We start from the raw sequence: 16147 nt of genomic DNA, 5'->3' as shown, positions 1-16147 counted from the left end.
CCATCTAAAATGTAAGACAAATTGAAATTAACACCAGAAATAAAATAATAAATAAATAAAGGGTGGTTAAATTTCAAGGGCCGATGTTGAATGTGAACCACACCTAAACGTGAACTTGTTTTTTGCATTTCATTTGACATTTTTCAATTTCAGACTAACTCAATTTGAATAATGGAAATATGCACAATCGAGCAATGTGTTAAAGTTATTCAGGCTTATTATGAAAACGGGCGTTCAAAATGCATATCGCGCACTTCGTGAAGAAAATCATCTTCAGTGATGAGACACATTTCCACCTCATTGGATTCGTCAATAAGCAGAATTGCCGCATTTGGCCTAATGATAATTCAAGATTGCTGAAAAACCAATGCACCCACAAAGAATGACTGTTTGGTGCGGTTTATGGGCCGGCGGCGTCATTGGGTCGTATTTTTTCCAAAATGAGGCCGGTCAGGCAGTTACTGTGAATAGTGTTCGCTATTGTGATATGATAACGAACTTTTTATGGTCGGAAGATATGGATGTGGACAATATGTGGTTTCAACAGGACGGTGCCACTTGCCAGACAGCTAACGAAACAATGGCTCTTTTGCGCGAAAAATTTGATGGCCGAATAATCTCATGTCGCGGCGATGTCGATTGGCCCCCAAGATCATGTGATTTGACACAGTTGGACTTCTTTCTTTGGGGTTATTTGAAAGAAAAGATGTACGTTGATAAGCCAGCAATAATTCAAGAGCTAAAGGATGAGATAATTCGACACATTAACGGCATAGAACCTCAATTATGCCTCAGCGTCATCGAAAATTAGGACCATCGGTTGGAGGTGTGCCGCCGAAGCCGCGGCCGCCATTTGGCCAATATTTTATTCTATACGTAATTGAGTTATACCAATATTATCATAATAAACAGAAATGACAATAATTTCTTAGGAAAATTGTATTTTATTCAAAATCAATACCGGCCTTTAAAACTTAACCACCCTTTATTATAAGGCAACTTTCATACTTTTTCAAATAATAAATAAGTGGCAATGCCGTTCAAAATATACGTTTTCAGAAAATGTTCTCAATTATATATTTTGAGACAGGTACTCACAAGCTAATATTTAATTCAGCTGTACTATAAGTTACTATTTGCGCATTAATAGTTAGGTGGCAACTCCATATACAAATAACCTCGTATTAAATACTGGTATAATATAAATTTTGCTTAAAAAGCAAATGAAAAGGCCTCTTAGAAATATTACCTTTACATTGATATATGTATTGTTACATATTTTTTGCCAATAAAAATAAAAAAATTAAAAAAAAAACAAAAAAATTCTTAATTTTCCAAACATAGGAGGCAGCACCGGCTAAATTATGTATATACTTTTTTTGACAATAACAAAAAAATGAATAATAATAAAAAAAATCTTAATTAAAAAAATAGGCGGCAACATTGGCTGAAAATAAATTTTATATTAAACTTTATTTCATTTGAATTCTATATAGGTATATCTTAACATTCAATTGATCAAACGCGATAAAATTCAGATTCAGCGCTATCAAAAAAATTGTTTTTGGTATAAACATATTTTCCTTTATATCCTGTATTACTTATGTCCATTTTTTAGTAAACTACTTATTTTTAAATGCAAATAGGTGGCAACACCCAGCTAAAATGAGTGTTACACACAAACCACCTACAACTTATAGGCTTCTTATCGATGAAAACAAGTTTTAAAAGAGGGTAATAGCAAGAAGAAAATTCCAAGAAATATTCTATGTTTTTATATCAGTTGGCTGTTGGCAAAACAATTTAAGTGACTTTAGAAGGTTTTGCTTAAATTATTTATTTATTTTAGGCCCATAAATTCTAATATCATCATCATATTGGCATTACAGTTCGTGGTGGACTATTGCCTCCTCTACAATACGCCTCCATTCTTCCCGACATCCCACTTTCGCTTTATGTTGGGAGATTCTCATCTGTCGTATGTCGTCTTCTACGTCTTGTAACCATCGTCGGCGCCTTGGAGAGGTCATCCTTCTTGCTCCTTCAAGATTCGCTTCACAAACTTTTTGGTTCACTCTATGTTAGAGTGTTAACGTGTTAGAGTTAAAATTTAGCATTACTTCTGCTTTCGTTGAGATGGTTATTCATGCTACGGCTACAAATGCTTCGTTGATTAAATATTTCGAGAAAACCAAGCAATTTAAGGTTTTCCAAAAAAAAAAATTCTGAACTAACATAGGCTATTTCATCAAAAGAACACAGATATTTGGTATACATAAGCATGAATATACGTTGAGCTTTTCTTAATAAAATGAGTTAATAAATATGCCATGAAGATATTTGAATCATATTTTTGTAAATATGCAGACGCATCTGACAAAAAAAGTAGCGCAAGTGAAGAAGCTGTCGACGAAAGGAATGAAGCAAAAGCTGATGCCATGGTATCTGTTTTCATTTTTTTTACAAAATTTTTTTTAGTTTACCAAAAGACTCTTGACTTCGAAAGTTAGTAATAGTACACATTTTGTTTAACCATTGCTAACTAACTGCTTTGGCCCATTATTGAATTATGCGGCAGCCTTATGGAATATCCTAGATTACTTGAGGCGCGAAACTCAAAGCACTAAATTTACACCACCAAGGTGCACAAAGGGCGTAAACAACCATTTTTAAATGTGCAGAATTCACTTACACTGATGTTTCTTTTAAATTTCCAATAACCCATTCCGTAAGAAATAAAAAAATTTACAACACAGTTATTAAGATACTACTGGCAATCGTGATTACGCTTTATGTGGCAGACTGTACAAATAAATGTAGAAGCACAAGCTTACATATATATTTAGTAAGTAAAAATAATTTTTTTCCCAATAGCTTCTACATAACAACCTTGTCAAGCCAGCCAACATTTCACGACTAATATGCAATGGCTTACTGTTTTTTCAATCCACTCGTAAATGTTTTTTTTTTAATATTTGCGCATAATTGAACAATGTTTGATTTATGTAAAATCCCATTTTACGGTAATTTTTTATAATGCGGCACATCCTCTTTATTTCGCTTGAATTTATGTTAAGCGTGGGTGTGAAAAAGTTACGCCCAAGTAAAGAAAAAAATTGTCCGATTTTGCGTGACTAAAAGGTGAAATTACAAACAACTAATGGAGCAGTATGCGTGTGCACATACGAGTACATGTCAGTATGGCAAAGTATTTTTGTACAGGGCTGCCTGGATAAATCTCTTTAATAACCTAAAATGAAATAAATAAACTAAATCGTTGGCTAAGTACTACATAAATTATATGTAGTAGATAATTATTATATTTAGTAGATAATTTAGTACTTAATCTTGCATGCGAAGTATTTTCTGAATTTTCAAGAAAATAGGCGGCAACACCAGCTAAACATACTCGTTTATTAAACTTTTTTTAAACAACTTTATATATATCTTAATATTCAATTGAAATGTCTGATAAATTGCTATTATTTCGATAAAATTCAAAAAACATTGTTTTTGGGATAAACATATTTTCCTTTATACCCTAGGTCTATTTTTTGATAAACCACTTATTGCCAAATACAAAAAGGTGGTACGACCCTGTTAAATGAGTGTTACACACAAACCATCCACGACCCTTAAGGTGCAGGCCTAATGCAGGCTGGCTTTGCTGCTTGCTTGGCTTCAAGTAAGCCAATACTGAAATATATGAAATATGAGACCAAATGGCAGCTTTGCTTGAAGCGCTTGAAGTAAGGCAAAGTTTCAACTAACTCAATGTTCTATTTACCGCGCTTTTGACATAAGGAAATGGCCAGGGATGTTCATTTAATCTAATTTGGTTTAGTTTAATTTGTGAGTTTTATGTTGCACACAGAGTGGAAGCGAAGCCGAAGTCGAAGATAAAGACGTTTCGTTACTGCTAGTAGCTCAGACCAGTAGACAAAAAAAATTTTAAGTGGCCTCTGTAGTTGGAGTAGTATTAAAGAACTTCGAATTGGTCGAAGCGCTACTTGCGAAATTATTTCTGTGCACGTATATATTTTAAGAGGCGAGTGATAATGCAACAAATAATTGAAAATACAGCCTAGCGACAAGGGAAAAACCTAAAGAAATGCTTGGCTTTTACAAATCATGGGTTAATTATTAATTAGTGCAGCTGTTACCTGCTTCAAATATATAAAAATGGAAAAGGTTCAAAATCACGGTGATTGGCGTCTTATCTTGCACATTATTACTATTAAAAGAAGAATTCGCAATATGTTTTCACAGTTTTTAGTTTAGTAGTGAATATGGCTAACATCTCTGTTTCTTTTTGGGAATCATCTGATTGTTATGACAGCATTCAAAGTGCCCATTTGGCCATACAAGTTTTCAAAGTCAAGCAAAAGAAGTACAGCAAACAAAGCCAGCCTGCATTGGGCCAGCACCTTTAGGCTATGCGAGAAGTGGTCTATGTCACACTCTCTTATTCATCCACCGGGTGATATATTTGTAGCTCTACATAGTTTTCTCAAATCACATATCGTGCTACAGTGAGGAGAAAATCGGCAAAGTGTCTGGTTTTTTGTAAGTTTATGCAATGGAACCATAAATACGATATCTATACATATCTGAAGCACTGCACCAGCTGGTAACTGCATTTTCTGTGCAATTATTTCTTTCATACGTTGATTAATATGCAGTGCCATCGAAGTAAATCTGGAAGGCATATATGCCGACCTGGGGCTGTGACATTAGGCTCAAAACTGCTAATAAAGGGATATAAGCACTCTTCTTCCCGGTTGTCAGTAGAGTGTGGTAGTGCAACGATGAGCCGATTGCTATTTACTGGATATTGGAAACGTTTCATCATTGAAAAAACCCTTAGGATAGCGATTCTATGTCAAGTGATCCAAGTAGTTTGGACATTGCCGTAAATATTTATGAAAAATTGTTTATTTATTATACTCAAGCCTACGAGTATAATAAGAAGTAAACTGAATAAATTTTAAGAATTGTTTTATTATTTTCAAATTTATTCAATGTTGAACATTTTGGTATTCGAAGTGAAGTGTATTCGATTCTTTGTTACGTTTTTATAATATTTTTTTGCACTTTTTTTAAATTCAGTTTTTAAGGTAAAATATACATCTTAAATACATTTTTTGGAAACCATTTTTGGGAACAATTTTTGTTTGTTATTTAAAACAAAAAACTCCTTAAATTATTTTCTTATTTTTTCCTTTAATAGTTGATACCAAACTCAGTAAACTCTGAAAATTTCATAGTGGGATTTCCATGGCAAGGATGTGAGCCACATTTAGCCCCAACGCAACCTTTTCTGCCACTGATCGGCGGATTTGTGATCACTTTCAAGCCCGGAATGCCTTACCTTTAGTTAATAGGGGTGGGGTGTAGGTGAAGGGTAAGATCAAAGCTAAACAGCTTATATGTAAACAACTGTGCATACAATATAATAATCCAACAGTCTTCAAACTTTCCAGATTTTTCCGGAAGTTGTGGGAAAAACACAAAAAATATTATCTAAGTCTGGCGAAAGCTAGACAGCGGCAGATAAAATGCTATCCTCATCCTGCAAACAAGATGTACACAGCGAATCGTTGATGATGCCTATGCTGACGATAAGTTGTTCCCATGGGATCTAAGTCTTATCAGAGCTCGCCAATTTATCAGGTAGCATGTTGCCTTGAAAATCTCAATCCACCTTGCCATTTACATTCCTCAACCATTTTCAAAGAGTAATTTCTAGAACCTTTCGAGTAGCTTTTCTGTCACTGAATAACCTGATTTTACGTGTTCTCTACCTTTCGCCAAGGATTCGGTCTGCTACTTTCGTGCTGCCAGGACTACCGTCTGAAGTACTCATTCATTTTATTTTCAAATTCAATATTCGAGATTTATTCCGATGCCCCACCTCTCCTCCATACCTTATCTCAGAGCATTTCAGAGATATATTCTCTGTATTCCATTTCAAAAAACTCAGACAATTTACATATATTTACTCAGATCGCCTGATTTAAGAATATCAAATTGTAAAAGTTCTGATTATGTTTTCCAACTACTGCCAATTTGATATTTTTTAACTGGACTATAACTTAAAGTTGGGAAAACTTCAATTAAAAAATTAATATCTTTTAATAGTCCCGCATTTTATTTAAGCTCCCCGCCTAATCAAAATACTGCAAACAATAAGCTCTTCAATATAGTAGGGCGCTAGACATTTCGAAATAATTCTTGATTTAAAATGTTGGCTTGTAAAATAAATTGAAATTGAAATTTTGTGAAATTAAAAAGTAAACTATAAACCCTTTTTTTAATTGAATTATGAATGACACGCTAGTGGCAGAAGTTTAATCGTCATTACTATGATTAGGCAGATAATGTGCAGAGGGCCTTATTTTTTAGGATTCATCTAAACGGCTCTGTTTGTATGCGTGGAAAACGTACAAAATATATACGCATGGAATATTTATTGGTATTTTAATGAACGCAGCTTCGCCCACAGTTGTGGTTATAAAACAATTCCAATAAAGAATTTAGAAACTGCGGAAGGAAAGCAAACTACGAAATTTCTTTGTTCTTATTGCAAATGGAAGAGTTAATTGTCGAGAGGTGAAAGGTATGCATAAATATTAGAGATTTATATTACATTAAAAATATGCGTTAATTTGTTTTGAGAATAAATATTTACAAGAAAATAGGCGTAAATGCATTATTTGCTTATTTTTTACTTGACCGCCTGTTGAAATAAAATACCAAAGCCTAACTAGAAGCAGGAGGCGGTCTTGCAACTTTCTCTACACTGAAGCCGTTGGGCTTAGCTTTTTGTGATCCAGGAGCTCTAGTGAAATTTTCTTGTTGGATCTTTTGAGCTGCGTTGTTCTCTCCTTGAAAAATCTCTTTTACACAACTTAATCTTAGAATGAAGTCATGGAAATTGGTGTTCAGGTCAAAGTTATTTAAAACTATACCTTTCAACTATTGGGCAAAATATTATTTTGCTACTCTACCTGGCTTTCGTGTTCATCATCAAATGGAGGGACCTTGTATAGTTTTATGCTACCTCCGAACGGAAGATAGTGTTTTATGGAAGGGTTTTCATGGCAGAAATTCACTCATAGTCTAGTATTTGATGTTTACGATCCTACCAAATGAAATCACCCATCAACCCTTTTGTCTACAGCCCGAATCCATAATCTTAAACTACTACATATAAAGGGTGATCAATTTAGAGGTATCGGATTTTAAATTGAAATAAAACAACGAAAATTTTAATAGATTAGGCAATCTTTATTATTTTTGTGTACAGCCTTTCATGGCATTTATTTTATTTAATCCCTTTTAAGATAATCCCTTTCAAATGTTGACCGCAACTGCGCCGTAATTCGGCCATCCGTAAATACCAATTTTGAATGACTCGCTGGAGAGCTTTGGTCGGTATCTCGTTAATAACTTTAGGAATGTTCGTTGCCAGTGCCTCAATCGAAGTTGGTTTATCCACAAAGCATTTAGACTTTACATACCCCCAAAATTAAAAGTCCAAAGGTGGGATATCACACGATCTTGGTGACCAATCCACTGGTCCGAGACGAGAGATAAATTGTTCACCGAAACGACGTCGCAGTAAATCCATTGTTTCACGGGCTGTCTGGTAATATGGCCAGTAGCGCCGTCTTGTTGGAACTTGTTGTGGAGATCGCGGTCACTATCAAAAAGTCGTTTATCATAGCGCGGTAGTATTCGCCATTCAGTGCCTCGTCTTTGAAGAAATGTGTGAGACACTCATCCCGAATAGCAAATAGGCAACGGAATTTAATTTTATATTTACAATTCGCATATTTCACAAAAACAAAAAACAAAAAAAAAATTGCACAATCGCAAAGACACTTAGTTCAAGTAAATTTTATGTTGTTCAAACAAGTACAAGAACAAAGCAATGAATTCGGTGTGTAAACATGCGCCACAGTCAGTCTAATTGACCGGAAACTTTGGCGTACGCAAAGGTGCGACTATTCGACTTGTTGTTGTAGTTGTTGCAGTTGCTGTAATTTGTACATTTTCCCCACTTTTAATCTTACTTTTGTACTTAGCTACGACAAAAGTTAGTGATGAAATAAAAAGACCGCTTTTGTTGTGGTCGAACAGCAAACTAATAGAGAGAGAAAAAAAACATAGTACAAACGAACAAATTGTTTAAAATAAAATTTTGTGTATTTGCATTTTTTTACTTTTTATTGTGAAGAAATCAAACATTTAGTCTCATTCGGCATTTCGCACCTTTTGCTGTTTTGCTTACACGCAACAACATATGCGTTGACAGATATCGGATCTGAGCTAAGCTCAAGCGACCGCGACATCAGCCAAAATTGGTTGTGAGATAAGTTGGTTGGCGGCAATTGTACTTGAAAGCGCCACTTGACGCTTCAGTTGCAGCCGTGTTTGCGTTTAAAACGGTTCGATTGACGATAGTGCGGGTGCGCATTCGGTTTACTATTTCAAATTAATTATATACGAGTAATGCCTTCCATATTGCTAAAGCCGCACCGCATCCTTGAAGTACGGCGCGTACTACTCATACTCGGATTGTTCTGCCTGGTGAGCAGCGCGACGCATGATGAATTGCCACAGTGCGGTCTATCGGGCGTTTATAAGACACGCCAAAGTGTTGTAGAATCACCGAATTATCCGAATAATTATCCAACAAACACCTGTTGGGATTACGTTATCCGTTCACCGTATCGTTGCCCAACAAAATTTCATATACAATTTTTAGATTTTCACCTCGAATCGTCGGAAAATTGCACCAATGATTACTTAGCAATAGGCCTTGAGAACGATGGCGATGATATGGATCTGCTCTGTGGCCAAGTTATTGGCATTAAAAAGTACCACACACCAGATGGTATACTTCGACTACGTTTCTTGTCTGACGGCTCACCTTGGTCGACTGCCAGGGGTTTCAAATTGCTAATCACCCGTTTGGCTTGCGAACGCGAAGACTACTTGCGCGAGATGCTGGACGGCAATGATGAGGATACAGAGGAGTTGTTGGCACCTTCTTTGGAGTTTAAGCCACCACAAGCCACATTACCCCAATTATTTCGAAATTGGACGCAAGTTGAACAACACCTACCATATCCCACACAGCCGTTATTTGGTTGGAATTTGCCTGAACATTTACCTCTACCACCACCGCCACCGGTGCCCGGGAGTTTGTATGCGCCACTGCCATCAAATCAACCACTTGCTCAAAATATTGGGAATAATAAGCCATGCATACAGGATCAAGTGTTAGTAAAGCCGCCATATCTTCAATATCTACGATATCCAGCGTTGGGCTACAGAAGCAATGAAGCGCAGAAACCGGTGAGTGCGGATCAATATGTGGGTGTTTGGCCATCAGGAACGCAGAGTGCACAGCAAGCACGAGTGTCAGATCAGGCGTTAAAAACTGAACCTTTGCTTAAGGCTGTGAATGAGGTGCAACCGCGCCAACAATTCCTAGGCACACAATTCAGTGATGGATCGCAGTTTACTGGCGGGCCAACATTGAGTCCGCAGTATGGTGGTGTTCCACTTGTGGGCTCGCAATTTGGCGTTGCGACAGCGCCAATCGCACCGCTTAGTGGCACTCAAGCCACGGGTGCAATCACAGCGGCACCCCCACAACAATGCTGCACTTCATCTTTCCATCAAAAGCGTTTCTACCTTTCCAGCCCGGGCTTTCCACGTACAGCCTTCACTTCACTCCTGCCTACACAGCAACGTGATTGCCAATTCGGACTGGAGAAACATGCGGATAATATCTGCCGTCTACGCGTTGAATTCAAATTCTTCGACTTTGGACAATCCTATGCGGGCACCGGGGATGTGCATGGAAATGTTAATATAGCGATTAGTACTACTAAAGATGTTTGCACAGAGGACTTTATTGAGATAAGCGGCGAACGTTTTTGCGGCTGTCGCACCGGTTATATTTATACTAGTCCTTGGAGATTGGGTACAAAGCAGATACGTATGCGTATGGGCTATTCGGGCATACCATCGAGTGGTTTCTTGCTTGAGATCTATCAAGAGGAATGTCAAGAGACTGCCTTTATAAAGCCGGAACGGCCCGCGCAGGATGCGATAAGTACTGGAGCGCAGCAAGTCGGCATTGCGCAAGGGAATGCGAATGTTGGGCAACAAAATATTGTTGGTACGCAAAATGCTCTTAACCCTACGCAACCAACCATTTTCAGCCAGCAACAGTTGCCATCGTATCAGCAACCACCCTACTTTACGCAGCCACCGCAAGGGAATCTACCGCTAGATCTACCTTATCGGCACTTGCAAACCGCAAATTTCAATCCCTTCTTGGTGGCACAGCAGCAGCAGCAGCAGCAACAACAACTGTGGCCTCCAACAATACAGCCACCACCATTTACCGCTTTGCCCAATACTTTACCGCCTTTGGGATCACCACTACCCTTTTATCGTCATGCCAGAACTTCGGATTTTGCGCTTGCAGCGAGTACACATCAACCGATGACGGTTGTGGAAACTAATTCTACACGAAAAGAATACTACTACTTTGATGGTGACGAAGCATTCGGGCATTCGCGTGCGAACGATGAACCAGACGATTTGGATCGCAACGGTGTTGCGCCTGCAGCGACGGTGCGCGATCGTTGTAGTTTCTCGACAATGGATGCATTGCGCTTGACAGTGGATTCATTGTGGATAACCAAGCCCACTTGTTATGCACCGTTGCGCAGTTGGTTTAGTAACATTTTTGGCTGAGAAAAGATCGACAGTTGAGTTTGTATGTAATGAAGAGATTATCAAAAAATAAACTAAGAAACATAAAAACAGAATTTAAATAGAAACCCAAAACTGAGCAGCTCGAATTAAGACCAACTGCTACCTAAATATATGCAGTTATAGGTTGCAGTTGTTTCTTAATTCGAGCTGCTCAGTTTTGGGCTTTTTTCACATATAAACAAGATAAAAAAAAATATATTTTTTGGAAAAAATTACTTATCGCGCCAAAGTGTGAATTTGTGGTGGAAGCATCAACAACATTTAGATGACTAAGAAAAACTAAACACTAGCGGGGTGTGGCTTCGAAAAACAAACATACATATACACGCACATATGTACATGGGAACTTATAATAAATTCGCATTCAAGCCTTGTATAAAAAACTGTTTATCTTCGCTTAAACTAAGCAACTTTTGTTTGTTTGCTCTTAAGCCATGCGCATTAGCATGTTTGTATGTATGTGTATGTGCATGCTTTTAAACGAAAGTGAAAATCATGCTGATTATCTCACGCAGCTCTCTATGTTAAGCCTTTTAAACCTGTTAAGCTTTGATATTTCATTTCGTATTCTCGCCTAATACATTTTCGGTTTCTGTTTACCTACCAAATGCTGTACGTGTTGACCTGCAAATATTCCATTTAACTGTTTTGTTGACTTTTTGACATAATTTTGTTATTAAAGTTTTGGTGAGCACTGAAATTTGTAACTAAAAACCTACATGCGCATGTGGGAACGTTAGGGTATATCACTCTGTTACAAAAAAAAATCTGTACTCTTCACCGAAATCATAAAATTTATTATGTCTTAAGACTGCTGCCAAAATATTTCGGAAAATTATTAAGATTTATGTGAGCTGATCGCATTTGAAAATATTTACCTTAAAAAATCGATTTTTTATACAGGACTAGCGTACCCTCGCCCGCTTCGCTAGACGATAAATTCAATGATTTGCTGAAAGAGAATAAAATTAATACGAAACAAAGCAAATTCTTTGATACAATTTCATTCGAACTTTATTGTAACACTTTTTGGTAGACAACGTTTTTGGTTTTTTCAGCTTTCGCGTGAATAATGACGATGGTTTGCCAACTCGTGAGCAAGCTACATACAATTGTCCATGAGAAAAAATTGGCAAGGCAAGGCGAATAGGGAACTGCAAACGTTTGAAATCGAATGGTAAATCCGCCGGAATCAGTGGAATTCAGGGTATCAAAATGTCTTCTCCTTTGTACTTCCCTTTCAAAATTGTTGCTTCGATAACGTTACCCATTCGATAACGTGCCCCAAAGTCGGGGCACATTACTATTGCGCAGCATAATAATCGGTGCTCCAATTTTTAATCGTAAATTATGAGTTCGTAAGCCTGGCAAATCGAGTGAGTTTAAGAATTCAGTTGGATAATTTACGACCTCATCTTGATCAGTAATAGTGTCCATTGACTTATACGCAACTATGTCACCAGGTATTTGATCTAAAATAGCTGAATTTATATCATTGACGTCCTTATTTTTCCCAGCTAAAATTGCTCTTTCGCTGAGTCAATCATGGTTTTTGTAATGTTGAACTATGTTTGGAAATACACTCTGTATCAATGCCTCTTTAGACTGTGCAAAAGTGCAGAAATTGTTAGGCAATGTTATCATTCCTGTTGTTTTTGAAAAAAGGTTTATTTTTTTTGGTTAAAAAGTGTTTTTTGAAGTTTTGAAAAACACTTCGCTCTAACAAATTTCTTCTCAGTTAATTGCTGAAAATTAAATATTTTGAAAAAACTATTTTTTTTTAATTTAACGTTTTTGAGAAAATTTTGTTCTTGAAAAAATTTCATACTTTTGTAAAAGTTTAAATTGATTTGTTAAAAAAGATTTTTTTCCGCTTTGAAAAACACCCCCTCGCAAAAATGTATTCTCTATTAATAGTGGAATATGAAATGCTTTGAAAACACCATTTTTTTTTTTAATTTTTTTTGGTTTTCAGAAAATTTCGTTTTGAAAAAATTTCATACCCTTGAAAAAGTTTTATTTTATTTTGTTTAAAATTTTTGAATTTTTTTTTTTGTAATTTTAGAAAAACACCTCTTCGAAGAAATTTCTTTTATCTTTTTGAGGAAAATTTGGTTTTGAAAAAATTTCATGCTTTCGAAATTTTTTTATTTTACTTTATTTCTTCAAAATTTTTGAAAGCAATTTTTTTTATAATTTTCGAAAAACACCCCTTTGAAAAAATGTTTTCTATGTGTCATAGTGGTATTCCATTGACTTTTAGGATTATAGTCAAATACTTACAAATATCTATGCTTTCACAAATAGCAACAATAAACAAATTTCTTCAAAACCAAAAAATTTACTTTTTTTCTAAAAAAATTCTAAACAAACAACGTAATAAATTTAGAATTTTGTGTTCATGAAAAAACAGTATTGTTTTTATTGTATTAACTGAAAACCAAAATGTTGCAAAAAATCAAAACAAAACTAAATTATTTTTTTGTGTTCATTTGGTCCATATGTTCTATAAAAAGTTGATATGGTAAATAATATGCAGGGTCTGATACACGCAAATTTCCATTGACCATTATAGTGACAAAATTATCGATCACCAATTCCAACAGGATTTCAAAATCAGAGTTGGAATGAGTTGTTGTGTGGTGTACTTCTGAAAAAATGAGAAATAAACAAAATAAATCTAAAAATTCGAATTCTAACTTTATCTTGTGTATGTTCTTATTACCTTTGAATTTTTCCAATGAAGCACCATTCATTTTAAATTTTCCAAGAATTTTGTTTATCGTTTCGCGTTTTTTTCCTTTTTCTTTCGATTCCAACATTTGTTCATAGCCGAAAACATCGTTTGCAAACGCATTCATTTCCATATAGAATTGGTCAAAGAAAGCATTGCTCAATTGAATTGAAACATTATTTTCATAAATACTTAGGACCTTAACTAATGCACCTTTGTACATACCTAACGCAGATATTCATCGCGACCTTGATATCGATACTATTGATGAAACAATACAAAGCGCTAGCAGAAGACACATAAATAGACTATTAACGCATACAAATCCTATGATGAGAAGACTACCAAATAAAGAAAAATCTACCCAAAGTCGGCTTAACCGTCAAACACCAACAGATCTTGCAAAATCCTTGTAATAAATTGTCAACTAATCGTATATGTCATTGTTTGTTAACCACTTGTTTTTAAATAATATGTATATATTTCTTCTAAATGAGCTTGGGGCATTGGCCCTTCAATATCACTCTCATTCCATCTTTTTGTAAATCAAATTACTTATTGTCTAACGACAGGTGTAATATTTTATGGAAGAAATAAAAAAAAAAAAACAAATTTCATTCGAATCATTTGAAATTTCTGTATACAATAACGAAAAATTCAAAAAAAGTTGTACACATAAAATGAATGTCGATTCGAAACTTACTTTAATCTAAGAATCGGGCAAGTTTTGTTTTGTACAATATTTTGATTTTTTCTTTTTTTTATATGAAGAAAATATTTAAAAGAAATTTTTTTTAAAAACCTTCTAAAAACCTTCCCCTAGTGGATCCCTATAATATGAAAAAAGAACGAATAAAATTGGCCTCGTATTGGCCCAAAAAAATGCGTACAAACGAACATCATTTCATTTTTATATATATAGATTATGCATTTTTTCATATGGTGAAAACGCCAAAAATTAATGGTATTTTGTAGTCACTTCTAATTTTCACTTTACTGAAATTTAATAGGCTATATGGTAAAACTGCCTACCCACAAAAAATCTAGAAATTCTGATTAAAAAGTTGAATATTTTGATGAAGTTTTAAAAATAAATAAAAATAAAAAATGTGTACATAGTTTGAAACTTTGCTTTACATGTTTTTTTTTGTATTATGAATTATATTTTTATAAAAAGTGATGAGTTTATAATTTTGCAACGGGGTATATATGAGAAGAAATCATGGGGAATCGAATCAATAGTGGTTAGGGCAAGTAAATAAAATCAGTTTTTAAAAATATTTTTTTTAAAAACCATCTGAGATAATAGATTTTAAGCTCGAAATCTGCGTAAAAATGTTTAAAACTTTGTCAAAAGGATACAAAATATTATGAGACTTAAACTTAAACTTAAACTTTCGATTTCGTTTTGGAAAATTGGTTTAAGGAAAACTTGAATAATTTTGATTGTTTTAGACTTCTAAGGCATCATTAGAAAGCTATTTCCCACCCGGTAAGTTTTTGGGAACTTTAAGCCTTGCACATTACAATTTTTGTCTGCAAATATCAGTACGCTTCCCTTCCGTTGATAATTTTATTTAAAGATTTGTATGCGGACTTTTAAACTTAAACATCTTTAAGGGCATGAAACCCAAAATGAAAAGTTTTTTCTAGTAATGCTTGTCCCTAGGCAAGCAATGGCAAATTTCCAAGTGTATTTCTGCCAGGAAAAAGTTTCTCATAAAAAGCCATCTACTGGTTGGAGGCGGCATTAAACTGTAGGTCCCTCTATTTGTTGAAAAACATCAAGGCGGGTATCACAAATAGGAGTAGGAGCTCGACCAAACACCCTAAAAGTGGGAATTATATATTTATGTATAAAAAACACCGATTTTTAGAGATATTTCCAAATCAGTCCAGCTCACGTAAATCTAAATAATTTTCCGCGATATTTGGCGGTAATCAGAGGTAATTTTTTCAAAAGAAATATTTTTAAAAACTATTTCATTTATAAAAAATTCGATTTTTGAGGATATTTGCAAATCGTTTCAGCTCACGTACAACTTAATAATTTTCCAAAATAATTTTGCGGTAGTTAGAGGTTATTTAAAAAAATATATATTTTCGAATTTCATTTATAAAAAACTCGATTTTTGGAGATAGATTTTAGAAATATTTTTTTGAGTAAAGCTGAAAAAATATATATAAATAATATAGTTTGTGACTCCTGTAGAAAAATCTTAATTTTATTTGGTGTATCACCCTAATGTATTAATGTACACAAATTCGTGTGTGATTCAATTGTGTTTTTGTTTTCGAAAAACTAAAAGATCGTATAAAATTAAAAGTACTGTTTGCCAAGAACACCTTGAGCTACATATGCATAATTATATGAATATATATTAAATATTTATGCCCAGTAGTGAAATCTACTAATTTTTAAACTAGTTCACTTACCACCAGCTTGCCTTACACCTGCATTAGTTCGGTTTCTATTTTTTTCAAAGCTACCAACTGGTATTTTTAAGTTGGTGATGTCCGAAATGCCCTTAACAGCTTATACTTCAGCATCATACCGTTTAACGAATGTAAGTCCATGTACACAAGAGTAAAATTAGTTGATGCATTAGT

At 34.9% G+C, this 16147-nt stretch overlaps 1 protein-coding gene across 1 annotated transcript; it reads left to right on the top strand.

Annotated features, from left to right (window-relative positions):
* The first annotated feature begins 8483 nt into the window (after nucleotides 1-8483).
* Nucleotides 8484-10812, top strand: LOC129248117 (uncharacterized). Its single transcript, XM_054887555.1, has one exon. The coding sequence runs from the start codon at nucleotides 8518-8520 to the stop codon at nucleotides 10780-10782; it is 2265 nt and encodes a 754-aa protein (XP_054743530.1). The 5' UTR covers nucleotides 8484-8517; the 3' UTR covers nucleotides 10783-10812.
* The last annotated feature ends 5335 nt before the right edge of the window (nucleotides 10813-16147 follow it).

Source organism: Anastrepha obliqua, chromosome 5, assembly GCF_027943255.1.
Source record: "Anastrepha obliqua isolate idAnaObli1 chromosome 5, idAnaObli1_1.0, whole genome shotgun sequence".
Taxonomy (NCBI): domain Eukaryota; kingdom Metazoa; phylum Arthropoda; class Insecta; order Diptera; family Tephritidae; genus Anastrepha; species Anastrepha obliqua.
Note: the sequence above shows the minus strand (reverse complement) of the source record. Positions and strands in the feature narration are given on the sequence as shown.

Coding starts and splice junctions, on each gene's coding strand:
- LOC129248117 (XM_054887555.1), top strand. CDS start 8,518: ATGCCTTCCATATTGCTAAAGCCGCACCGCATCCTTGAAGTACGGCGC.